At 41.3% G+C, this 26,711-nt stretch overlaps 1 protein-coding gene across 1 annotated transcript in view; it reads left to right on the forward strand.

Annotated features, from left to right (window-relative positions):
- Positions 1–11,523, forward strand: part of LOC138581887 (inositol 1,4,5-trisphosphate receptor-interacting protein-like 1) — a 44,287-nt gene extending 32,764 nt beyond the window's left edge. The window contains exons 2-3 of the mRNA XM_069652854.1: positions 6,592–6,649; positions 9,893–11,523. Of these exons, the coding sequence (XP_069508955.1) occupies positions 9,916–11,445 (1,530 nt within the window). The 5' untranslated portion in view covers positions 6,592–6,649; positions 9,893–9,915 and the 3' untranslated portion in view covers positions 11,446–11,523. The remainder of the gene's footprint in view (positions 1–6,591; positions 6,650–9,892) is intronic.
- The last annotated feature ends 15,188 nt before the right edge of the window (positions 11,524–26,711 follow it).

The following is a 26,711-nucleotide window of genomic DNA, read 5'->3' on the forward strand; positions in this document are numbered from 1 at the left end:
GTGTGGTGAGGGAGGGACTTATGAGTGCTGCCAAAGTGTTGGCACACTTCATGCAGCAGAAATGTCAGCTCTTTTGATTTTAAAATGTAGGCATATCTGGATGGGGGCCACTCCCATTTGGTGGAGCGGCCTTCATGAACACTTCCCTTTCCTCACTTCCTATTTCAAGCAGGTTCTGGCTGCAGCAGCCAATAAGCAAATAGCTTATTTGGCTTCTGGAGCCTACAGCCTCTGCCGAAGTGTCTTACTTTCTGTGATTGGCTGTATTCTCCCAAATAGGGAGAAGACAGCTAATAATGAATTTGGACTTTGGCTTCGAGTTACTCTTGCTGAAAGTATTCATCCAAAAAGCTATTTTTCAGCTGAAATTTGACCGAATAGTGACTCAAAGCTCAAGTTCGATATATAACCCCTGCTAGGCCTGAAGCATCTGCTGAATGCCAAATCCCAAACCGAATCTCTGAAGGATAACTCTCCGACTCTACCCCTGGGTTAACCACATCTCAGCCCAGCTAGCTCGAAAACTGCTGCCTTATTGACTGCACATTGACACACACCTCGATCATCACTTTAACGACTTGCGCCCGCCGACTCAAACCGCTGGAGTGTCAATCTCTGACCTCTCCCAGTGGCCAAATTCCAACTCAGCCTGGCCAACTATGAAGCATTCGTGAGACCGCCTCATCCTGCATCATTGAACTGCTGCTATTCAATCACAAAGAGCACCCACATTCGACACTACTTAACACCACTAGCTGCTGGGGCCTCAATGATCCTACCTGCCTGACTAAGTCTGATCATCTCACATCAACGTTCACACCCGTGTCTGATGCATCAGCCCACAAAGAACTGAATCCAGGTACTGTGACACTGAACTGCCTCCATGGTTCACCTGGGCCCTAGGGACTGGTTAGGTCATTATCATTCCTGTTTCCAATGAAATATCCTTCTTATGCAAGTGCATTACCTACCACCCTTGGACCTACACTCAGAGTACTATTTCTACAGTCTGTCACATCTTCTCTGTTCTTTCCTTTCGGCTTGTTTTTTTTAAACTAATCTATATTCCTTCTACTTGCAGATGGTGCATTTTATTAGAGTGTATATATTTGTATAGAATTTGTACCGAATAGTGACTCAAAGCTGAAGTTTGGTACAGCCCTGCTAGGCCTGAAACATCAACTCAATGCCACATCCCAAACCGAATCTCTGGAGGGTAACTCCCCAACTCTACCCGTGGGTTAACCACAACGCAGCCCAGCTAGCCTGAGAACCGCTGCCTAATTGAATGCACATTGAAGCACCCCCGATCATCACACAAAGCATTCTTTAGATTGCCCCAACCTGCATCATTGAACTGCTGTCGTCCAGACACAAAGAGCACCTGCATGCAACACTACACGACACCACCAGCTGCCAGGGCCTCAATGATCCTATGTGCCCGAACAAGTCTGATCAACTCACATCAACGTTCAAACCCGGGTCTGATGCATCAGCCCACCAAGAACTGAATCCAGGTACGTCGACACTGAACTACCTCCATGGTCCACCTGGCACTAGGGACTGTTTAGGTCATCATCAATCTTGTTTTCAATGAAATATCCTTCTTATGGAAGTACATTACCTATCACCCTTGGACCTACACTCAAGAGTTCTATTTCTCCAGTCTGTCATATCTTCTCCGTTCTTTCCTATTGGCTTGGTTTTTGTAAACTAATCTATTTTCATTCTACTTGCAGATGGTGCATTTTATTAGAGTGTATATATTTGTATAGAACCTTGATTGACTATTCCCTTTATTTTGGACTGTGATAGTGTGGTGTTTGGGTCACTACTGGGTCACATTCACACAGCTCTTGAAAGTTTAGCCTTCCCATGGCACACATTACCACAAAATGCAAAGGATGTATCTCTGGATTGTCCTTGTTTTACCTTTATGATTGGATTTAGTTGTGGTTTGTAGAGGTTTGAGGGCTGAGTGGGCCATTTAGCCCATACTTATCCTTGTACTCCTGCATGGCAGAATCCAGTTCATCACAAGTGGGATTTAAGCCACATGTCAAGCATGGAAATTGTGTCGAAGAGTTACCCATTCAGAGACTATGCACTGAACATTCTTGTCCAGTTGAAGGCGTGTGGGGGCCCATTTCAACATGATGGTTGGGGTGCCCCCTTCTTAGAGTGGAAAATAGTCTGGGGCACCCATGGGGGGCATACATTATAATGGAGACAAATAAATCAAGCCAGTGGTTAATAGCCATTGATTATCACGAGATGGCCTGCTGCAGAGAGCTATGACACTGCATGCCCACTGAATAGCTATGAATTCTTTTTTTGTCAGCAAGTGGCTGATGTGGAGGAAACAGTGGTAAAAGGCAAGGCCGTTGATAGCATTCTGTGTATGCTGAAGGAAGTGGCAGCCTGAAGGGCTCCAGCAAATGCAGCTTGTAACGGGAGCACCCCAAAGTGCACATGTTTAGCCCCAGAACAAAAGTAATAGAGGAAGGAGTATAGTGCCATGTTATAAGTCTGTGGACTGGCATCATGGGGGCAGTTGATGCTGCCCCTCTGAGTCTCGAGTCCCTCTTCAATTGAAAATTTGAAAGATCCTGATACATTACTTTAATAAGTAGGGGAGAGTTAGGGAGCCAGATTGAGATGGGACTACTTCAACCAGAAGCAGTGGCACTGATAGTGAATCTAAGATTATAGTTATCATCTTTTTAATTTAAATTCAAAAGGGCCTCTATTTGTCATCATAGATATTTTTTTTTCTTTTTGTTGCTGGAGTCAGGGGTTACTTAATTGTTTTAAGCTACTTATAACCACATGATAAATATTTTAATTATAAAGAAACATTGCATATGTGTTGAAAGGCACCTGGTGAATATCAGGAGAGATTACCAGGCAACAATCTGTTTATAGTGAACTTGCACGCTTCCATTTAGTTTCCTTAGTTCATGGCTAGAGGAATTAGACGCCACTGGTGTTTACTCCTTTCGCCCAATCCCCTTTTGCCACAGAACAGAATGTGGATGGCAGAACATCTGCTCTGTAGTTGGCATGATTACTAGAAGGGCAGAGCAACCTTTAGTGTCAGAGAACTGTAGCTGTGTACTCAGGCCATTTTATGTTGCTACAGAACAGAGAGGAAACAACCACCACAACATTCTGTTGTGTGGTTTAATGAACTTGAACAGCCTTCTACAGAAATAAATCCTGACTGCAGATTAGTTTAGCAACCCTTATAGAGATGGCCTCTTCTTCATTCACCCCCCCCCCCCCCCATGAACAGGATGAAATTAAAGCATTGGTAACTTCTCCACCTGTGAATGAGGTCTGGCAACGAAACCTTAAGGAGACCTCATAATTCAAGTGGTGCATGACAAGGCTAAAGGTGCAGAAGGTTGACTCCATGAACCTTTGATGAGACTCGGGGAATACAAATTATACTCTGTGTGCAATTTTAAATGTTCAGGAGGCATAGGGTAAAATCAAAGAATAAAACAAGGTCAAGTCGCTTGTACTCTTTCGTTTTCCTCTGCTTCTAGTGATAAATGTAAACACTGCAAGCAAAGTAATCTTTGAAGACTTAGGGCCTCATTCCGAGATTGGAGGTAGCCATGGCACTATTTGCGCCATGGCTGCCTCCAATACCGGGTCCAGCACGGGTCTTGTTCAATGGGGACTTACCGGTGCATTCCGACCCTGGAGGGACCGGTAAGTCCCCATTGAACAAACCATTCCCCATTACTATTTGAGCCCCCATAGGGTCAATGGGAATGGGGAGGGCGCTAATAAAGGGCTTGCGACCAGCAAGCCATTATTAGCACCCTGGCCCCTTAGCGGGACCTCGGAATTGGGCGGTAAGGGATTACCGGCACCAGTCTCCTTACCGGTGCCAGTAATCCCTTACCGCCCAAATCATAATGACCCCCTTAGTTTACTAATGGGTTCCTATGGAATCCATCTTGTCTTTAGCTGGTGGTAAACCAAGAGGGATTCCATAGGAATATGTGGTTTTCATTACAGAATGAAAATGTCATGCTGGTGTGAAATGAAACGCACAGCCAAGACAGAACATGAATGCTTAACAATACTCTGTGCCCCTCCTCCACATTGCCACCCCATCAAAATGTAAGCAATATAACTTGCTTTTAAGTCTTGATTTACCACTCCACCCCTTTATGAGGCTCTAAATTAGTTATGTGCTCTGTGGAGACTGTGGAGATAATTTTCTTAAAATTACAAACAGCATGCAGGGGACTGGCAATGCTAGCGCTTACCAATATCGGGTCGCCTCCATGCAATTTTAAAGATGTGCAAGGTGGTGTGCAAAAGTGAATTGTGAAGCATTACAAAATCAACTTTACTTTTCACTTTTACTAAGTAAAGGGAAGTAATGCCTTCAGTTTCAGCTTCATTTCCCTTGCCTTCTGATCATTTGTGTGGGTTAACTGACTAGTCCCTAAGACTGTCACTTCAGTGCTGCCCAGATCGTGTATTCTTGCAGGTTTTTGGTTACATTGTATATGTATGCGGGACAAGCTAGTGGCAGCATTTACATTGTTACCATTTTTGTTTTAATTTGCTAGTGCACTTTTGCGTTTACTGTGTATGGATTCTAAAGGTGGCTAGTACCCAAAGATAGCTGTTCTTGTTCATTGGCCATATTGTAGTTTGGCCTTTTTCCAGTACTCTCAGGTTAGGAAATCAAATATAAGGTAATGCACTTGCCTGGGAAAGCTGCTGCTGCTGCGGGCTACTGAGCCTTTTTGTGTCTCAGCCAAAGGGAGGAGGCTGGGACTGTCTGCTCCCAGACCACATCCCTTTGTGCTAGAGAGTCTGCTGCTGGGTGGATCTGTAGCCAGTAGTTGTCCCTAATTAGACATCTACTGGCTGTTTGAATATGGCAGATACTTTCCATTGATGGGATTGGACTTGCTTCCAGCTCTAATTCTGGATAAGAGGAACACTTCTACAGTCATTCTTCAGATCTAAAATGGAGCCAAGATTCCTGTGAAAAAGAACAGCCTGCTGATGAACGGAGGAGGAGTTCCATAGTAGACCAGCAAACTCTCCAGTCATTGGCCCTGTAAAGCCCTGCTCCTCTACCTGATCTCCAAAGATCCTTGTTGGTGCTTCAACCCTTGGCTAGTGGGACCAACTAGTCATGATGCCTACTCGAGGTTGCAGCCCTAAGAGCATTTGGAAGTGTCCCTGAACTGCCTGGTGATCTGCCCAGCTTGCTTGTGGGCTACCTTGCTGCAGCCATCACCATTCTGCATTAAGATCCAGAACGTTGGTTGTCACCAACTTCTGCCATGAGTTGCCTCCTCCCGAAATGTCAACATCCTAACATCAAAGGAAGCCAAAGTGGAACTTCTTGTTTCACTGCTCGTGCCACCTGCAAGTGGTTACCATTGTTGGAACTCATCTCCATTCAGCCTGTGAAGTATCCTGGAGGGTCTACAACATGACAGTCTGCATCCTCGAACCTTCTGGTTTTGCATCTTGCAGTTGGACCTGACCGGAAAAAGCACTCAAACATGCAACCCCTGTGCATCTCCCACCCAAGGAAAGGGTGGAAGAGCGTGTCCCCAGTGACCAACAGGTGATCCATAGAGTGACCTGGGAGTATTGTATTCATGGGGGTAAGTAACATGGGTGCAAGGCCCCTTTTCCCTTAACTCCCTATGTGCTTACCGGTGGTCATTGAACCTGGGGCAAACATCCTATTCCTGGCTAGACTTGGTATGAGACTGAGTGGAGAACATACCTGTCTTTGGAAAGATACTTACCTAACTTTGAAATAGTTTAGCACTGTTTTAAATTACCACCACTTAGGGCTTGACTTCTAAAGTATAGGTCAATAGGGGCTGTATTTGTTCTATTCATTTTATCTGCATCCGATTACTTACCTGACTTACCGGTTTAGTGACTGTGCCGCGTTGCTGCCAGCTGGCACTGCCATTTGGGGAACTTTGACTGTTCCCATTTTTACTGTTTAATTGGTTATTTTACTGTCTTTGCAATTGTCCATGTGTCATACTATCAAGCATTATTCATCTCGAATGATGATAACGGGCCCTTTGACTTGTGTGGCCTACACTGATTTGATTCACCGTTCCCCTGATGAAGACGTGTTATAAATATGTTTTGCATCAAAACCTATCTGTGTGTTACAAGTAGCATGAAGATGGAAATAACAGCTCACTAACCATCTCTTTCAATTGCTACTTATTTTTGTACTCATGGTTTCATTGTAATTTATATCCATCATGTGTAGTTTATTCTACACTGGTTTTGTTCTTAATGAAAATGCTTGCAACTATTGATGCGTGTTGTGTCAATGTGGTATGGCTGAGTCTAATATGTGTGCTATATTGGATGCTTATGATTTCTTCATGTCCATTTCATTTATTTACTGATTCATTGTTTTTGAAAAAGAATTATTAATTCATTCTTCCTTTCATTCATTATTAAATTGCTTGGATGAATTTATTGTTCCAGATTCTTTGTTTTAATTATTCTGAATATGTTCCCTGAATCTGGAAGACAGAGACATATGCTCTTATGTGTTGTTTCCAGGAATCATTAATGAAATATTCCTGGAAGATGGGTTAAAAAGAATGACACTTCAAGAAAAGTAAGTGCTCTAGCTCATGTGGCCTTGAGACGCAGTATTATGTCGAGCTCAGATAGTCCTGTAAAGCCGTGCCTTTAGGATGTACCATTTGGAATTCCACTATTAATGTATTAGAATGTTCTGTATGTAGTTCATTGTGTAAACGTGCAAACAAAACCTGACGTTTCCAAGTTCAGAGTCAATATTTTTAGGATGGGGATCGTTTCCAACCCATTCCTGCACAGCACTCGTTGCTGCCTGCTCATTGAATTATTTGATGATGTGTTCTGGATTTCTGTATTCCACTTGCCATTAAACATGCTTGTGAATTCATTGAAAGTCAAAGCTAAATAATTTAGGAGTGCAAACAAGAAAGGCAGCAACACATATTTTTAACATTAAAAACACAAGTACTGTATTCCTAAGATTAGTATTGAAGAGGGGAATTATTTGGGTGAGGATGAACATTTAGATGAAGTATTTGCATAATACTTTGTTGAGTTGTATACTGAGGAACACCCAACTACTGAAGAGGAGGTTTAAACCTTTCTCAGTAATTCTCACTCTGCCCCTCATTTCCGAATTTATATACAAGAGTTAGATTCTCACTTTCACAGAAGTCAGGAATTCCATTAGTTCTATTGGAAACTAAAAAAGGGACTGCCATGGGGCCTGGTGATTTGTGTACATACATTTCGATTTTGTTTAAGCTAAATTGACATTATAGCCCCCAAATTGCTCGATATATTCTACTGCCATTATGTGTACATTCCTGCTGGTAGTGTCTTCTTTGTTGCTACAGACACTGTTCTGAAAATGGTTGAGAACTACTTGAGTATTATGTAGATCTACAAACCTGTAAACTTTGATTGCAATATTAGATACATCACTTTATGATTAACCAGGACTAAAGCTTATATTTCTCAAAAGTAGAGTTGCTTCTACACATTCTAGACTCCTGTTATTGGCACCTGGGAGATTATATTTCAAGGAAGAAACATGGGCAATTAAATATTAATTGAGAGTATTTGATTGAGTGACCTGGTATTCATTGGAGAAGGATTTAATCTGATTTGGCTTTGGTTTGACTTTTAGAAAAGGTTTGTGGATGCTCTATATGGTTGAATTTACTTTTAATATATTTTTTATTACAAAACTCTCTACAACCTAAAGTGATAGGACTCCCAGCAGCCCCTTTCACCCTGTCATCCGCATGTCTATACGCCTAACCAAACCCACCACGGACATCTCTGCTTTAAAAATAAATAAATGGTGAAACAAATGTTTTAAGCAAAAATGTGACCAGTTTGAATTCGACATACAAACATAAAACCGCATCTTCCAACTAATCACTAGATTATACCATATGAACGTTGTGTTGTTCTCTAATTGCACAATACATCACTTAGAGAGTGAGGGATCTGTGGTGTGACATGTCCTGCGTTTGAGAAGAGGGGAAAGAAATGTGCAAGTGTCTTGATGAGGTGAAGAGACCTGCCAGATCACCTGAACTAAATACAAATGCACCTCTAGATCAGCAGCACACACCCAATCATTACAAGCAACATACACATATGTGTGTTCAGGTTAAAAGTGAAATATAGCATGACACCTCCCAACATGCCTTTCAGAATTGATGTGGTTAATCTGTCCCCTATCTTAACTTCCCAAGTAAATTGTAATATCTCTGGCGAATATGAAATTATTACCTATATATCACAATCAGGAACGAGCACAACAAGTGACAACCAGCAGGGAGAGTTACAATCTACCTGACTACCAGAATGTCAGGTGGGGCTGGAGGTCTATTGACTTGATTGAATGCATTAAACTGTTGAGCTTTAATCAAGTCTATGGAAAAAGGACAAGCATCCTCGTCCTTAGCACTTAAGGGGTTAAACACATTTTGGTGGCAACAGGTTATACAGCAATCTACATTACCATGGTGCTGTGTGATCTTTTCCAATACAATTAACATCAAAGGTTATCCACAAGATGTCCATAGAGTACAGATGTGTTGTGATGTTCCTCTCGGCAGTAGTACATGAAATTACCCTGGGATAGTATATAGGAGTTTGAGATTGTGATTTGTAAACTATGTTCATATACATCAAAGGATAACACGAAATTTGAAGACATCTAAATTCTACAAGAACAAGACTGGAGCAGCAGGCAAGGAGCACAATCAAAATTGAGAAACCAGATATTATGAATAATGGTAAATGGGGCAATGTGTAAGTAAACAATACAAACGTGTGGGTAATTGATAAATACTCATCTGCTGAAAGTGCATGCAGCACTGAGAAGAGGTAAGAGGCACAGCTGTAAATATAGAAAACACATATCATTATTGTTTGCCCTTAAACTGGTTACTTATGTGGACTATGTTTATACTTTGAATTAAACTAGCCTACTTTTATGCAATTGCATTACGATTTGCACCTGACCCATCAAAACAAATGCCAAAAGCAATGAGCATTGAATAAAACACATACATTTGTGAAAATGACCACAGTAAAGAGATAGAGAGATTATTCCATGTCCAAAGGTTAACATGCAGAACATAGACTGCCTGAAATTAGACTACAAACGGCCAACCTTGAAAATACCAACAGCAGATAATTGTTATTATTTTAGTTTTAAACTTTTAATTTGATTGTTTTTAGTGGGTGGCTCTCTTCATGTGTCCTTTTCTCTCTACCTAACTTCCTCTTTCCCCATATTTCCTTTGTATGTCGGCTCATGGAATTTATTACCAGATTGATATTTGGATATGACGTCCTTTCATCGCCTACATGTTCATCCCCTGGCATTTTACCATGCATATTACAACGAATATGCTCATCAAATTATTTAGCGGGGGGGGGGGGGGTGCAAATGTGCAAATGGTCAGATAAGGGTTTGTGGAGGTAAGCAATAGCCACAAATAAGTGTGGGGGTGGGATTGGAGGAGAACTCCCCCAAAAAAAACAAAAAAAGGGAGCATTTTCGTTAGAATGTACACGTTAAAATGACAGGGGATGATATTGCAGGTGATGAAATGACATAGAACCGATATTTGAGCAAGTCAACCTTTTGCAGTGAAATTTTAGGTCATTTACTTTTTGAATGCTAAACTTTGGACATACCAAAATGAATCCAATGATAGGTTGCAGGTAGACATTTTGATAATGTTGATTAGTAAGTTTGTACATGATATGGCTAAAGCAATTGGGAATTGGGTTGACAAATGGTCTGAACCTTCTTTTTTGCACTTTACACCAGCCTCGCCAGATGACCACTGCAACATGCCCCAGGCCAGCATGTTCTTCTTAGCTGTTATCTTGCAGCTCATGCAACACTCTCCACTGCAAAGTTCCAAGGAGGATGTGCGGACAGGGGCCCAGTTCTGGCATCATTCACAGTTACTCCAGGAACAAATGCACAAGCTACAAAAGGAGTTTGAATGTGGAAGCCTTGAAGACCAGAAAGAAGAGCTCTGGGAGGCATTCTGGAGCAGGGTGAAGATTAAAGAAGCACATGAAACAGCGAATTTATGGAGCCTAAGTGTATTTGCGGGATTATGTATTGTTATGTACTTGTGGCAGTGCCAACAAGAAGATTCCATTATGAACCATATTGAAGATGAAGACAGGGCCAATAGTCTGGAAATCATGACACCACTAAACATGCTCGATCTCAACTATCCCCAACGTGCCACACTTGAAACATTCTATAAAACGCAGGTGCAGAATGGGGTACATGATATGAATCAGGGTTTCCATTTTGTGGAAGGATTTACACATGATTTGTTGGAAGCCTGTCGATTTATAAGCCATGAACAGAGCGGATTGATCCTGAAAAATGGAATAGGCATGGGCAGCGCCTTTGAGAAGTGGGGATGGACGAAGGAGCCCACTTTTGATGTCCTCGTTCCAATCTGCCCTCCTCCAGGGTTTGCCTTCCGAGTGGAGTCAGAGTGCAGGCAAAACAACCCTGATAAACATGCGTGTTACATTGTGGCTCTGGAATTAGGTTACACATTAAGAAATGTTGCACCATATTGTACTCATGATCAACGAAGCATTATACCCTGTCAAAGAAGTCATATTTTGGAGGACCTACTTTGTACCAACAGATCTCTAAATACACAGAAAGTGCACAAATGGTTCCATGATTTAGTAGGCAGAGCTTGGCGGCTCATCTCATGCAGTTATGAATTCACACTTACAGCTGTTTACTCCACTTCATGTAAGTTAAGACTAGAATTTAGATCTGGACATGTGCTATACATCAACATGATTCCGTCAGTGCGCCGTGAAGACTCACTCATCTTTCTTGTGAAACAAGCCTCCTACATGGGTGATGTGTCTGATATTCATTGGTCAGAGTCATTTGCCATCTATGAGCGCCAGTTCCTGAAGCTAATTCGGGGCTTTGTGCCAGAAAATAGCTGCCACTTGAAGTGCCTTAGCATACTAGCCAACCTGAAGAAGAGCACAATGCAAGGCAGCCAAAGCTTTCTTAGTTCCTATCATTTCAAAACTGCTCTTATGCACCTACTTATCATGCTGCCTCCAGGTGCTTGGCACCCAGAGAGGATTGCAGAGAGAATGCAGGATTTACTGTACTACCTGGGGCAAAGCTTCAGCAAGAAACGCCTTGACCATTTTACAATTGGAAACCCCTGTCTACCTTTAGAGATCTCAATTCCACAGGAACATCGAAATGTTGAGCCCCTAAACCTTCTAAATCCCTTGCTTTTGGAGCATAGACTCTGTGAGAATGCCTTGCAAGAATTTAATGTATTGATGTCTACTGTGGCTAGTTTAAGTTGAACAAATACTGCTTAAAAACAGAAGAGACATCAGTGCTAATGCTATTAAAGAGAAGGTTCCCTGCAAGGAGTACTGCATATATTCATGGTCAGCATTCATGTGTCTTCCTCTTGTAAAACTCATTCTATTAATATTTTAGCAGCTAAAATGTTGGATGGGCAGTTTATGAAAACCCCAAACCCTTGGCATTTCCAGAAACCGGAAGAGGTTGAACTTTACAAGTTTATAACAAGATTTTAGATATTAGGTTCTACTGGGATTACATTCACATCTATCTAAAGGCAGGCTAATAGATATTCAGGATAGTCAATATTTAACATTTGAAGAGGAAGGAGCACCTCAGTTTTAATAGGGAAGGCATTGTAGCTAGGATAAAGTAGACGAGATACATTTTACATTGATAAAAGGATCTCGGTAGAGATCGGAAAATAGGTAGGATTTATTTTGTAGGGGTTAGTGGAACATGGTTTTCGGATGGGGTCGGTTATGATTTGTGCAAACTGATGTAAAGCATGGTCAGGACACAAGAAGTGCTTTGTAGGAGAGTGTTGTAGGGTATTTTGTGGAGATTTGGGGCCTGACAGTATTTTATTACCGCCGAAAAATAACTTAGCAATAATCACTCTTTGTATTCAGATTTGGCCATGTGCAACAATAATACAGTGGACATGCATTATTTTAGCACCCAGACATGCATATTTGGTATACGTGGTTGGTATGCGTGGTTGGTGGTATTTTGTTGAGCATAATTCCCTTGTTTTATTTGTGGCCCCAATGTCCAGAATCCCTTATCTTTGCTTAGATTTTTCGTGTAATCACTAGAGAGACCTCAGACCTACATTTTAGGAATACCACATTTTCAGTGTTAGTGTTAGTGTGCCACCATGGGCGATCTCACTGACTTATTTACGACAGAGAGCTATATGTGGTAATTTTGTGGTAATTTCCACTACCTTACATACGGTAGGGAACTATGTTCAGAGAGTCCCTCTTCCCGTTGGCTCATGTACTTCCAACGAGCTATGCTACAAACAATCAATCTCAACTCTCCATACTGAATATGATCATGCACACATCTGTCTTAAAATGACAATTGCATTGTTTAAAAATCTCCCCTCATCATCAGCACTGTATTGGTAAATAGAAGACACACCACCCGTCTGCTTTCAAATATTTTTCTGTATTATAAAAGTTGCATTTAAACACGATTTCACTCTTTACAGAAATAAATAAAATAGCACATTAACAGCATTGTCTGTAATACACTGAAAAAAAAACTGGCGGAGAACAGAACACCATTTGCAACATTAACGTGTGATTAAGGCACCGGAATCTCCTTTCCTACTCTGACTGAACATTCTCGTCTCGTACACACTCAGCTCCCACACTTATGTAATTACCTTATCTGTTCAGAGTTTTCTTCAGCTGTTCTCTTTCTGAATATGGCTCCCTTGAAGATTAACCCCAGTAAAAAGGATCGCCTTTCCTTCTCAAACCGGGGTCATTGCCTGGAATTCTCAGCTTTTGCAGATAGGAATGCTCCAACCAGGAAAAAATAGGTCCTTCTCCCAGCTCTGCCAAATCTTGACTCCCTTCTCTCTCCTCAAACTCCCCCCAGCAAAACTCTGATCACTCCCTCTAGCATGATACTTGCTACGACGCTGCTCCAATCAGAATCAATCATGCCATCTCCTCCTTCTCTACACAATGGCTCATTTTTATAGTAATACTTTGTAACCAACTGATTTCCTGTTCTTTCGAGCTCTTTTGCTTCCTGTAATTATGTGGACAGGGCAGCAGAGAAAAGAAAAAAAAATGGATGTGCGTTTAAAAGTTCACTTTCAGAATAAGCCTAATTCTGCAGTGGAGACACATTTTTATTAGTGGATTATGTTTCATTAGTCAGGTTAGTTATAAGTAATGTTAGTTATTATTTTCAAATGTGTCTCTCGCACCATAGGCATTTCAGGTGAAAAATAGTGTGCATTTTTGAATGTGCACATGTGCTTTTAACTGTAAAAATAGATTTGCATCTTATATGTTAAAATCGTTTTTGACTGAATAGCCTGTCTTTTCTTGTTAATGTGGTAACACATATAGCAATGCACCGCACCCTTGTGGTGGTGCTGCAAAAATTGCTACCTGTGCAGTAGTGCTGTACTCTGTGCTGTTTGCTACCTGTGTAGTAGTGCTGTACTCTGTGCTGTAACACGCCAAATATCCTTACAGTGTATTGAGTTTTCTGCTAACAACCCCCATCACAGCCTCCACTCTGTGTTACAACTCTCTAATGGATCACCTTCCATAAACATTCTCTCACCAGCATTCGACATTCCTTTATACACTGTAAGTTACTTCACAACACATCTCCTCTCCTTTCAATAATACTTCTCTTTTTCACATTTGCAATCGTGTTCTTATTCCAAACTTGTCCTCCTTTCACTCTCGCTGCACACTTGATTACCTTTTCCACCAAAACAGGTTCAGAATATGGAGTGTCTCCTTTTTTTCTCACCATTCTTTTTTTTATCCGCACCCAATCTCCACACTCAACATCCACCTTTCTTTTCCCTCTTTTCTCATTCTCTTTCATGACCCACTTTACCTTATTTTCCTTCATCCTTTCTCTGAAAACATGCACCACACAGTCCGACTCTCTTGCTCTTCCCAACCATGGCGGTACAACTTTTGCATTGGCCTTACAACCTCTCATCAGTTCAAAAGCACTCATCTCTGTTTCTGCATCGGTAATGCATATATCCTCTCCTGTACCGCTACTCTCCTATCTTTACCACAAATGCCAGCCAACCTTATGCCCTCCATTATGCATTTGTTGCCTCTTTCCACCATCAGGGTGATACAATGCTGACTTTTTATGTCTTTTTATGTCTTATCCCACATTCTCTCAAATACTCCTGAAAATATCCACAGACAAACTGAGGACCATTGTCTGTGAGAATGCTACTTGGAAATTCTTCCCTTGAAAATATCTCCTCTATAAACTCAACTATTCTCTCACCAAGTGTTTACTTAACAATTTTATATTCAACCCACCTTCACATCAAATCCATCAAGATGACAATGTACTTTCCTCAACCATCCCCTTGTCTACTGGTCTCAATATGTCCATGCCAAATCATCACACACTTTACAAGGTATACCCATTTCCACCAAGGGCTGGGATCCTGCCACCTCTCCCTTCCCTGTCTTCCTACATTACAAACAGCCGTCCAAGCTCCTCTCCATCTCACGGTCAAAACAGGGCCACCAATATTCACCTCTCAAAATGACCTTTCCATGAGAGACTCCTACATGACCTTCATGCACTAGGTCAACAATCCTCTCATGAATGTCCAAATGTTACTTGTATTGTGCAGGGGACACAGGAGTGTGCCTCCCCCATTGCAAAAAATATGCTGACCCCCTTGTCAAAGATGGGCACTGCAATTTCTACTTCTGAACCTGGAGCCTGAGCATCCAGCCTCCAAGACCACGATTGGCCCATGTCCGGACCAATAAACAGGCTTGCTTTGCACCGAATCGGGAAGCAGGAAAGCAAAGGCAGCAAGGAAAGGCTGATGTCCCTTTCTGCAGTTCTCCGCTGCTCGCTGTGTGTGCTGGGGGAAACCACTATGCGTAAGGATAGCAGGCACCAAGGTAACACTTGAATACTACATTGTACTGCTGGCGCCTATGTACAGGTCAGAAAAGGACTTGCTCGGTTTTACTGCCCGTGCCACTTCCCTAGTCCATGCCCAACACCATCACCCCACCTGTCACACCTCTGACACTTGAGCCACAAGCACCGGTCCTGGGCTTTCTACGCTTACCCGAATCAAGCTGTCACTTACTCCTGCTCATCACCAGCAACCGTCATTCAAGCCTGCTAAAATGCCCACCGAGCGCTATCCCAAGACCACCGGTAAAACACCCCATCCCCAAAAAGATACTCAAACCACTAACATGCTCCCAATGCACACACACACATAACACCACAGTACAGATAGGGCCCATGGCTCCCTGCATAGGAACAACTCGTCTTGCGTGCCTCAGTTCCCGAACACTAGCAGCCCATCAGCATACTACTCTACCTGAACCAGGGTCAGCACAACAAGCTAGACTATCATTACGCACATGCCAGAACTACTGCAACACTTACCTAATTGGCCCCCTACCACACACTATTAACACCACACTGGTGCGTTCACCAGCCATCATAGCACACTGTGAACCTCCCACTCAGCAGCTGGAGCAGGGGACAACAAACCACAAGGATCCTATCCCATCCAAACCCACCTTCAGTGACACTGACACACTTCCCACATAGTAGCCAATAATAACATTCTTAAATGTGCCCTGATTAACGCTCGCTCCGTAGGAGGTCATGCCATTGACATACATGCTCTTCTTCTTGTTAAACAACTAGACTTCTGGGCCATCACAGAATCAAGGCTACACCCAGCGTCAGGACCATCCTTTGCACTAGTTATCCCTCCTGACTACACAATCTTCAGGATAGACGGCCAGGACACCATAGGGGCTAGAGTAGCAGTAATCTCCAAAACCACCATGCAGTTTAGACCTTGCCCCATAGACCCTGTTCCAGGATATGAGCTCCTGCTCTTGAAGCTCACTACTGACCCAAAAACTACATACAACCTCCTCCTTATCTACCGATAACCTATTAACACTAACAACCCCGACCTCAACATCTCTTTGCTCCTCACTCCTCTTTTGAAACCACTCACCTAATTCATTATTTTAGGAGATATCAACCTTGGATTTAACGATAAATCAGACCTCAAAGCCACTGCTCTCACCTCTGCCCTCTATTAATATTCACTTTACACAAATGATCAACTCTCCTCCACACATTAAAGGAAGAATCCTTGACTGGATTCTCACATTCAACGTAATTGTACATTTAGAATCAATTTCTGAAGTTACTTGGTCTGACCACTTCGTAATACGTTTTGACCTCCTCACCTCTAAGGCACAGGCCCTATTTCCATCAGAAACATGCAAAAGTTCACTGCCGAAAATCTCATCCCTTTACTTGCAGCTGCGCTCAAGAATCATTCCTTCAATGATACTAGCCCTGACAACATATTCACTCTCTATCATACATGTCTGAAATCCACACTTGACAGAGTAGCCCCACTCACTTCTAAAATACCCCACAAAACAAAGCAAGTGAACTTCTGGTTTGATGAAGAACTCACACTCCTACGCCGTAACAAAAGAGCACTGGAGCACCTTCACAAAAAGAACCCCTCCACCAGTATAACACATGTGCTTGTCCTAGCCAATAAAACCTACAAATCAGCAGTGGTAGCACAGAAAGCAAACTCCCTGAACACTTGCATTACTAATGCATCATCAAGTACTAAAGGGCTATTTTCCATACATAGGGAATTAGAATCATCAATCCCCACAGTAGCACTTGCTCAAACAGACAAAGCTTGATGTACTTGCATCCAAAATGCACTGGCACACACAATCCTGACCCTAGAAGAGAAAATAAAGATCACGAGTAACTTACTAGCCATCAAATGTATGCCCTCACGCTTACCTATCACTAATGCTGATGCCACTGCGTCCCAATTCAAATTCAGTTAAGTATCCTAAGATCAGGTCTTGAACACCATCAGTACCCTTAAACCTTCCAACTGCAAAGGTGCCAGATTCCCCACCTGTTTAGTCAAACTCAGTGCACCAGCCATAATGCCTATTACTACTGACTTTATCAATGCTTATTTTACCTCCGACTCAGTCCCTTCCTGCATCACATCGGCCTGGGTAAACCCACTACTCAAGAAACCCATGCTTGATCCCACTACCCCTACCAACTATTGCCCCATCACTACTGTCCCATTCCTACTGCAGATAATTGATCATGTTTCCTACACACAAATCTAACACTACTTGGAAAGTAACAACTTTCTAGGAGCCAGACAATCAGGTTTCTGCCCCAAACATAGCACTGAAAAGGCACTACTAGTTTAAAAATCCAGATGGACAGCATCCAAGATTCTGGTAACATAGGCATCTTACTCCTACTCGACCTATCAGCCGCGTTCGACCTGGTAGATCACAACAAGTTGTGTCTTGCACTGGCCGAAAATTCTTTCCCCAGAAGGCACCCTATGGATCAAATCATTCCTGTCGGAACGCCCCACCGGAGTCTTTATTGGCGATGAGGCTGCAGACCCCATCACAGTACCTATAGGTGTCCCTCAAGTCTCTTGCCTCTCACCCACACTTTACAATACATACACTAAACTACTATTTGCAGCACTTGACACCATGTGCGTCATCTACACACATTTTGCAGAGGACAACCAGGTATTGATTTCTATCACTGGGGACCACAAACAAGACACAGCCACTATCAATAATATTTACGCAATCATCCAAAATTGGCCACCCACAGCCTATGCCTTAACAATGAGAAAACGGATATCCTCATTGTACCCTCCCCCACCCACCTAAAATCTCTAGCTTCTCTGCTATAAATATTGATGGAACATCCTTCCCAGTCTTGAAACAATTAAAAACACTAGGCGTCTACCTAGATGCTAATCTCTCCATGACCAAGCACTTCAATGCCTTGCAATCCTCCACCGCCTATACTGCAAAACGCATCTCAATCAGCCGACAATTCTTCACACCTAAGAATGAGCCCTCATCCTCGCAAAACTAGATTACACCAACATCCTTTTACTAGGTACTACGACACCTAATCTTGCCAAACTGCAACTACTTCAAAATAAACCTCTAAGCGCTGCCTTTGGCTTAAAAAAGACAGATCACCATCTCCCATATTAGAAGAGAAGCTCATTGTCTCCCTGTCAAAGCGAGAATCCTCTTCAAGACCCTGATCATTACCCACAAATCTGCCCTTAAAGAGGCCCCTTCCTATTTGAACAACAGAGTAACCCAAAAGGTTTCAACCCGGTCCATAAGATCATGTACCAGCAGATACCTGAATGTTCCTCGCTACAAGGGCAAAGGGTGGGAGGCTCTAGCTTCACAGTAGCTGCACCAACACTTTGGAACACTCTACTGGCACACATTAGAAATGAAAAATCGCATCAGCGATTCAAAGCAATGATCAAAGCCTGTCTTTTTGACAAATTTGACTAAGGCCTTCACTAACTCTGTCAATGTCTTAACATGTTGTAACAAAATTCATGTAACAAATATCCCAAATTTGTAACAAGTACTTTTATAAGTAACCAATGCTGTGATACCCTTGGGTTTGGGTGTACAACAAATGCATAAATAAAAAATAATAAATAAACAACAACACGCTCCCAGCAGTAGTGCAAACTATCCACAATAGACAGTGCATCACGCAGTTCCCAAAATGATCTCTCCCTCTGGTTGAAAAAACCTTTAGGTGCCCATGAACATTCAACATAATTTCTAACATGTTTTATTGCTTCATCCTCATCCATGGCTTCCGGCCACACACCTTTTGATATGACACCATCATAATTCACTTAGATCATTTCAGAGACATCCTGGCGTTTGCTCTCCTTCTTCATCTGTTCTCCTAGGCATGACAGATGATCCACCATGATGCTATCCTGTCCCGGAATCACTTCCATGGCATACTTATGACACTGTAATCTCATCACCCAACCTGCAACCCTTCTTGACACTTTACTGAGACCTTTTGACTCAAATATGGCTTTCAGAGGCTTATGGTCAGTTTTAATAATACATTCCATAGCCCACAGAAAGGTTTGGCATTTCTTAATCCAATGGCAGGTGATTGAGAAATTCCTTCTCAAGGACTGAATAATTATATTCCGGCCCGTTTAACACACGAGAGGCATGGGCAATTATCTCATCCCTTTCACCATCTTTGATCTAAGACAAAACTGCTCCCACGCTGCCATCACTAGCATCTACTGTGGCAACACTCTTCCTCCTTGTGTCAGAACATTTCAAAGCCTGAGCCAAATTAATTTCCTCCTTGATACATCACAATTCTCTCTCACATGCACTATTCAAAATGAACTCTTCCCTTTTCTATAAGTGTTTCCTCATTTCAACCACCTTGTCAGCAAAATTCTTAACAGATTTTTGATAAAACTCAATCATGACCAAAAAAGGACCTGAGTTCCCCTTTCATTCCCGGCCTCAAAATTTTCTTAATGTCATTCACCATATTTCCTCCTGGGGCTTTAGGCCAAAACTATAAATCTCCTGATCCAGGAATTCGACCTACATCTCCTTGAGCACACATTTCTCTCTTCTCAGGGACACTCCCTTCTTCTCAAGAATAGACAATACCTGCTCTAGGTATCTGGTCTTTGCATCTAATGGCCTTTCATCAAATGCATTTGCATTGAGGCATTTTATCGAATAAAATGCATTGAATGTATTTTTGTGGGTGGTAAAGGGTTAATTAGTATTGTGGTGGGTTTTAAAGGTTACCAAACCCCTGCTCTAGAATCTCATCATATTGATCTTCACTTTAACCACACGCTAGGACATCATCTTGGAAGCAAAACACTCCTTTCATTCTTCCAAACAATCGATTCATCATTTTCTGAAAAACTGATGACACAGATACCAAACCTAATGGCATTATTGTAAACAGAAAAACTCCTTCCATGAGTTATAAATGTAGTTAGCTTCCTGCTCTTTTCTTCCAGCTCAGTCCAACGATAAGCAGAAGCCATGTCTGGTTTTGAAAATACACTCTCTTTCCCAATCAAAGTCAACATTTTATTCATGTTCGGTAGTGGGTGTATATTCACGTGTTCAATTCACACAAGTTGAAAAAGAGTCTCTACTCCCCTGTTGGCTTCTTCACCACTAAAAGCAGAGAAATCCATCGTACACCTCCTGCTCACTCAATAATACCCTGTCTTTGCAATTTCACACGTTCACTCTTCACACCATCCCTCAGTATTAACAGTACTGGTCATAACTTTGCTGCAACAGTATTGCACCCTCTTTTGAGAATAATCTGATGCCTCATCCCTTTAATTTCCCCCTGCGCCCTTCTGAAACACCTTATGAAACCTTTCACACACAGGCACAGACACATCTCCAACTACTAAAACGTGCTCGGATAAAATGGGCTCAAGCCTTATACGTAATTTCTTTTGCTCACCCCATCCCAGTTATGTTGTACCCTTCTTTGTTACGTACACTTTTCCTTGCACACACCTTTCTTTGAAAACAAAGTGGGCATCAAAGTATCCTTATAACTCTATTTTGTCCATGTTATGCCCACTGGGATTTATTTCAGGTTTAGTACTTCTGTTTTCCTAGACACCAGGTGCAAGAAACAAAGGGGAAAGCTCATTCTGTATGTCCTTGTTTGTAAACCATTGTGTTCTTTATTTATAGGGTGATTTAAATGGTCAGGCGACATGTGTTTCGACCTATCAAGGCTAGTATGTTGGTATCAATTAACTGAGTGGTTAGGTTGTTCCTGATGGTTGGTTGGAGTGGATGACTTCCACTGGTGGCCCTGATGGGCTGTGTAGACTAGGGCCACAATGGGCATCGTTCTGGCTAGTTGGCCTCAAGTTCCTGGATATGCCATCCATATGTCCCTCACGCTGGGAGTTGGATTAGCACTTGTTTTCCATCAGCTCGTCCGCATTGATGTAAAGCATGGTCAGGACACAAGAAGTGCTTTGTAGGAGAGTTTATCACGTTTTCTGGTAACAACCCACAGCACAGCCTCCACTTTGTGTTACAACTCTCCAATGGAATTCAGCAGAACCCTCATGCATCACCTTCCATAAAAATTCCCTCACCTGAATTCCACATTCCATTATCCACTGTAAGTTACTTCACAACACAATTGATAAGTTGGGTTCCTGGACAAGTATGACAATCACACCAATGTAGGGATAAAGTTAGTGAGAGCAACTGTAAATTGATAATAGGATCTAGGTAGAAATCGGGAAATAGGGTGGATTTATTTTGTAGGGATTATTGGAACATGATTTTTGGATGGGTGGGTGTGTGAATTGTGGGTTTAGGGTTAGTGCATACCACATGAATGTCTAGGTGTTGGGAAAAGCCAACAACTGAAAATCCCATGTGCATTTAGTCAGTGTAAGAGAAGACCAAAACACAGAGAACCCATAGCATATATAATAAGCGGGGGAGAAGGTCAAAGAAATAAGAACACACCTTGCCTTTAGTGGGAGGACGGTAAGGCTAAGCATTGGAGAACCCACATGCATTTGGAATGTGGAGAAGGCCAAACACTAACAACCCAATCTGCTTTTATTGGCACATCCTAATTTTGTTTTATTTCATGAATTCCCTCAGACCTTTCTGCTTACAGTCCTGCATCTTTGTCTCATTCAGTGCATGACTTAACTTCGAGAGTGTTGTTGTTTATTTAGTTTGAATCACTTTCACTTTTGAATTGATGTGAGAGATGTTGCCTCAATGATTAAAAAATCATTGCTGCTTTCTGTGTTGGTGAATATCAAGCCTTGATTTTGATAGGAGTTCTGGTTTTGGATCTTAATTCCCTCTTCCGTCAAATATAAGCTTGTAGTCTTTGAAAACGGTCCTTCTTTTTTTATTGATATGGTTAAAATACATAAAAGAAGAATATCAACCTTTCAATTTGTACAGTTGCAACAAGAATATAAATTCATATAAAATGGTTATGCATTGAAAGGAAGGTGAACAGGAAAATTCTACATTGATTTGAATATACATAATACAATAGTTTTGTCTATACCAGTCTGATAAGGCAGTAGCGGATCACATCATATATTACATGGCCACACTAGTGGCCATGTAGTTATGGTTAAGTTGCTGTTTCCATAGGCAGAGCACTTTTTGGGTGGCTTATAACTTCGCTCCCCGTGGACGAATCCTCACCAAACTTTGCTAAAAGAGTATATGGCCCACTCTGAATTATTTTGCAAAGTTTGTTGAGGATTCGTCCAGGGGGGGCAAAGTTATAAAGGGGGTCCCAAAACTTCTTGTTTTCCCATAGACTGAATGGGAAAAAACTTTGCTCATGCCTACAGCCTAAACCGCTGGACGGATTTTCACCAAATTTGGACCCGGTGCAGCAGCTTGGTCCCTTTTGTAAATTGGTGAAAATCCGTCCAGTCGTTTTTTTTTTTAAATGACCAAAATGTAGGTCATAAAAAATTGGTGATATCTGTGTTCGGTCCGCGGACACACTTCCTGTTCGCTCAGCGGACAGTGTCCTGATTGGCCAATCGGCTTGCGTCATGTCCGCGGTCATGCGACGTGTTCGCTGATTGGACGGTGTAGAGCGTGAAGCGCATCAGATTTTCGGTAGTGCCCGCCATCTTGGATTCGCGGACTTCCACGGACAACGCGGTGAAACATGGTTTAAAATTTGTATTTAGTGGAGTGTGTTGGTGTGTAAGAGTGTTTCGGGAGGGTGGTGAGAGTATGAGATAGGTTAAATGTTGTATTTTTTTATGTGGTAAACCCTCTTGTTGTGTTCGATTTGTCTGCGGACAACACGGCTGTTCTGAAATGTTCTAAATAAACTAAATGGGGGTGTTCTGAGGACGCAATATGTGTCTGTTTTGTTTGCAATCAAGCTGAAACTGTTCTAAGAACACTTGCAGTGTCCTGAAATGTACGTAAATAAACAAAATGGGGTTGTTCCGAGGACGCTGTCCCTATTGTTCGCTGGTAAGTTGAATGTGTTCTAAGAACACTTGCGGTGTCCTGAAATGTTTGTAAATGAAGAAAATGGGGCTGTTCTGAGGATGCTGTCCGTATTGTTCGCTGGTAAATTGAATGTGTTCTTAGAACACTCGCGGTGTCCTGAAATGTTCGTAAATAAACAAAATGGGGGTGTTCTGAGGATGCTGTCTGTATTGTTCGCTGGCAAGTTGAATGTGTTCTAAGAACACTTGTGGTATCCTGAAATGTTCGTAAATAAAGAAAATGGGGGTGTCCTGTGGACGCTGTCCGTATTGTTCTCTGTCAAGTTGAATGTGTTCTAAGAATACTCGCAGTATCCTGAAATGTTCGTAAATAAAGAAAATGGGGGGGTTCTGAGGACTCTGTCCGTATTGTTCGCTGGCAAGTTGAATGTGTTCTAAGAACACTTGCGGTGTCCTGAAATGTTCGTAAATTAAGAAAATGGGGGTGTTCTGAGGACGCTGTCCGTATTGTTCGCTGGCAAGTTGAATGTGTTCTAAGAACACTCGCGGTGTCCTGAAATGTTCGTAAATAAACAAAATGGGGGTGTTCTGAGGACGCTGTCCATATTGCTTGCTGGCAGGTTGAATGTGTTCTAAGAACACTCACGGTGTCCTGATATGTTCGTAAATTAACACAATGGGGGCGTTCTGAGGTCGCTGTTTGTATTGTTTGTTGTCAAGTTGAAAGTGTTCTAAGAACACTCATTATGTAAGCGGACATTAAAAGTTCCCATAGGCCATAGTTGAAATGTTAGACTCAATGAGTGTGATATGCTGTGGTGGTTGTGGCCAGGGCATACAGCGTTGGTTGCATGGCCATGCACCCAAGACTCTATGCCCTGGCCACAACCACCGCAGCATATCACACCATAGAGTCAAACATTTCAACTATGGCCTATGGGAACTTTTAATGTCACTCATAGTGGCTTATAACTTTGGGTCACACACAAATTTATAGGGAACAAAGTTATAAGCCAAATGGGTGTGATATGCTGTGATGGTTGTACTTATTATAATATACTTACTGTTTGGTTTAGTATCTGGAGTACATGTATTTCTTGTTCATTTCTGTGATAAAAGAAAAGAGCATGTTAGTATTGGTATTTTGTAATGACTTATTACATTGTATAATCAACATTTTTTTTTTGACACTCATATTTAGTAGATTACAAACCAGAGTACTATGCAATTTGCTCAGTTTCTGTGTTTGTTGCTAAAATCATTGGGTCTGTGGGAGAAAGAAAATCCATATTGGATTTTATAAAAAATCTTTTTCTGTTATGCTACAGTTTATTTGTTTGTTTGTTTTCAGGGTTCACTTGTTGTTCCTGGCTAATGCTGTATACATTGGCTTGTTGCAGTTTTTTGTAGCAGTAACATATTATTTATTTGTTTGGATATTGTAACATTTTGGAGCAGTTAGATACCAGTAGGCGTATTCTAACTGTCTATTTTTTTATATTGCTCTAATTTAGTGGTATTCATTTATCTGATTAGTTGGTGTAGAATGTTTGGGCAGTCAGATAGCTTTTGGAATATTCTAACAGTTTATATTTTTTTAACTACAAGTTTACTTAAGGTTTAAGTACAGTTTAGTTATCAAATTTTGGTTTTAAGAACATTAAATAAGCGTTTGTAAGATTTTCTGGTAATCTCTGCTTTAGCGTAATGGTACTATCATTACATTCAAACCATACACATTTCTTTTTTATATATGCAGTGTAGTGCCCTGAATTGGTTGTGGCAGCTGCACGGTAGGTTATACATATTGTTGTGAAGGTTTTCTTATCAAGTGATACTTGACCATGTGTGAATCCAGTCAGCTTGCAGTTGTTTTTGGTACCATCTGCATTGTAACGTAGAAGCATTAGTATTACGTATTTACTATGTGTTTGTATTAGTAACGTGGAGCGATTATCCGAATTGCAGGTAGTACATAATCTACCAGGGTTTGCAATTTGTACAAGATGCTGAAATGGAACGGATTCACAATTAGGTATTGATACATACACGAAGCGCTCATTGGGGATTTGTTTTTGTGTCACATTGTTGCAGAGAGTGCATGTATGTTTCCACATGTATGAAATCTGAAATATTTCATTTATCGGTATGTTTTTATTTTCCAGTACTTGTAGTAAGTACATTAGAAATTCTTGTGGATCTTCCTGTGAGTTTATAGTGAATTTAACCATTCCAGCACAGTAGTCCAATTGTTGTCTTATTCCATAAACACTATACGTATTATCAGGATTGTTTGTTGCATTTCTGTGAAGTACTAACATTTGCAAACACAATTGGTCTGTACTGTGTAAGTAAATGTTGTCAACTATTGGTGGCAATTGAAACAGAATATTCATTGCTACATTTGCATAGCAACTTACACCAACTATATTTGAGAGTTTAAATGGACCAGGTAGTTCTGTATCTGATTGATTTTTTTTTAGTTTGTCTTCCTTCTTTGACGAAGTACCTGGTTTACTTTCCCTAATGAGTTCTTTTATTTTTGTGGTACTTGATGAAGTTTTAGTTTCTTTTACTCTATTTGGAGGATTTGCAGTGACATCCTGTTGCATTTCTGTTTGATTTAGTTTTCTTTTACAACGTTTTACTTTTTGTGGTACATAATATGTGTTTAGATGGGGGTGTATAGTGAGCAAAGTCTATTGTATTCTAAAATGCAAGGAATATAAGCGTTTACTTTACTTGCATCAAAGTTGATTAGAAATAGACCGTCAAGTGTACGTAAGCGTGATAGTGCTACGTAGCTATTGCCTTCTTTAAAGACTGTGTTACAAATGTCTATCATTGCTTTGTCTAGGGTAATACCTTGTGATTTATGAATGGTGACTGCGTACATACATGTCTTTGAAGAGAAGGAATCAAGCTGTTGAGCATCCTATCCTTTTTACTTCTGAAAGTTTGTCAAAGCGAATATTGGCAAACTGAATTTTGTTGTCACGTGGGTAGGTTTGAAAGCCAAAAACTGTACCCAGTGCTCCATTAACTAGTCTTTGGTCCACGTCAAGGTTACGTTTAACCATTACTCTGCAATTTAAGGATAATTTTAATATCTTTTCCAAGCCTGCTGTGTTTGAGATAGATTTTTCTAAACTATTTAGTCTTGTTGTGGCTTGGGCACACATGGGTAGTGTCATACCATATACATCTAGTTTGTCTGAGGAGCTAATTTCCATTATTGGTTGCATTTCTTTACTTAACATTATTTCATTGAATTTGAAACAGCTTGCAAGAGTTGCCATAAAGGCCATACACTTGACAATGTTGTGGGCTAATTGTTCCATAACATCTCTATCACATGCATTATCACCATAAAGTGCATGAATGTGCCGGGTTTTCAATATTGCTTCTGCTTCTTTAGAAAGTATACAAACTCTGATACTTTTTAAGATGTTGGCATAAGTGAGATCTGCAGATTTCCGCATGTTTTCTGTTAATTCTCTGTATTGGAAATTATGCCAAAGGTTGACATTTCCAATGCTGCCAACAGTTTTACGGCAGAGTTTGTGTCCTAATGTTTTCAAAATAGGCTCACCTTTTACTGGTGTTAATTGA

The sequence above is a fragment of the Ambystoma mexicanum genome, chromosome 3q (assembly GCF_040938575.1).
Source record: "Ambystoma mexicanum isolate Mex_15411 chromosome 3q, UKY_AmexF1_1, whole genome shotgun sequence".
Classification (NCBI taxonomy): Eukaryota; Metazoa; Chordata; class Amphibia; order Caudata; family Ambystomatidae; genus Ambystoma; species Ambystoma mexicanum.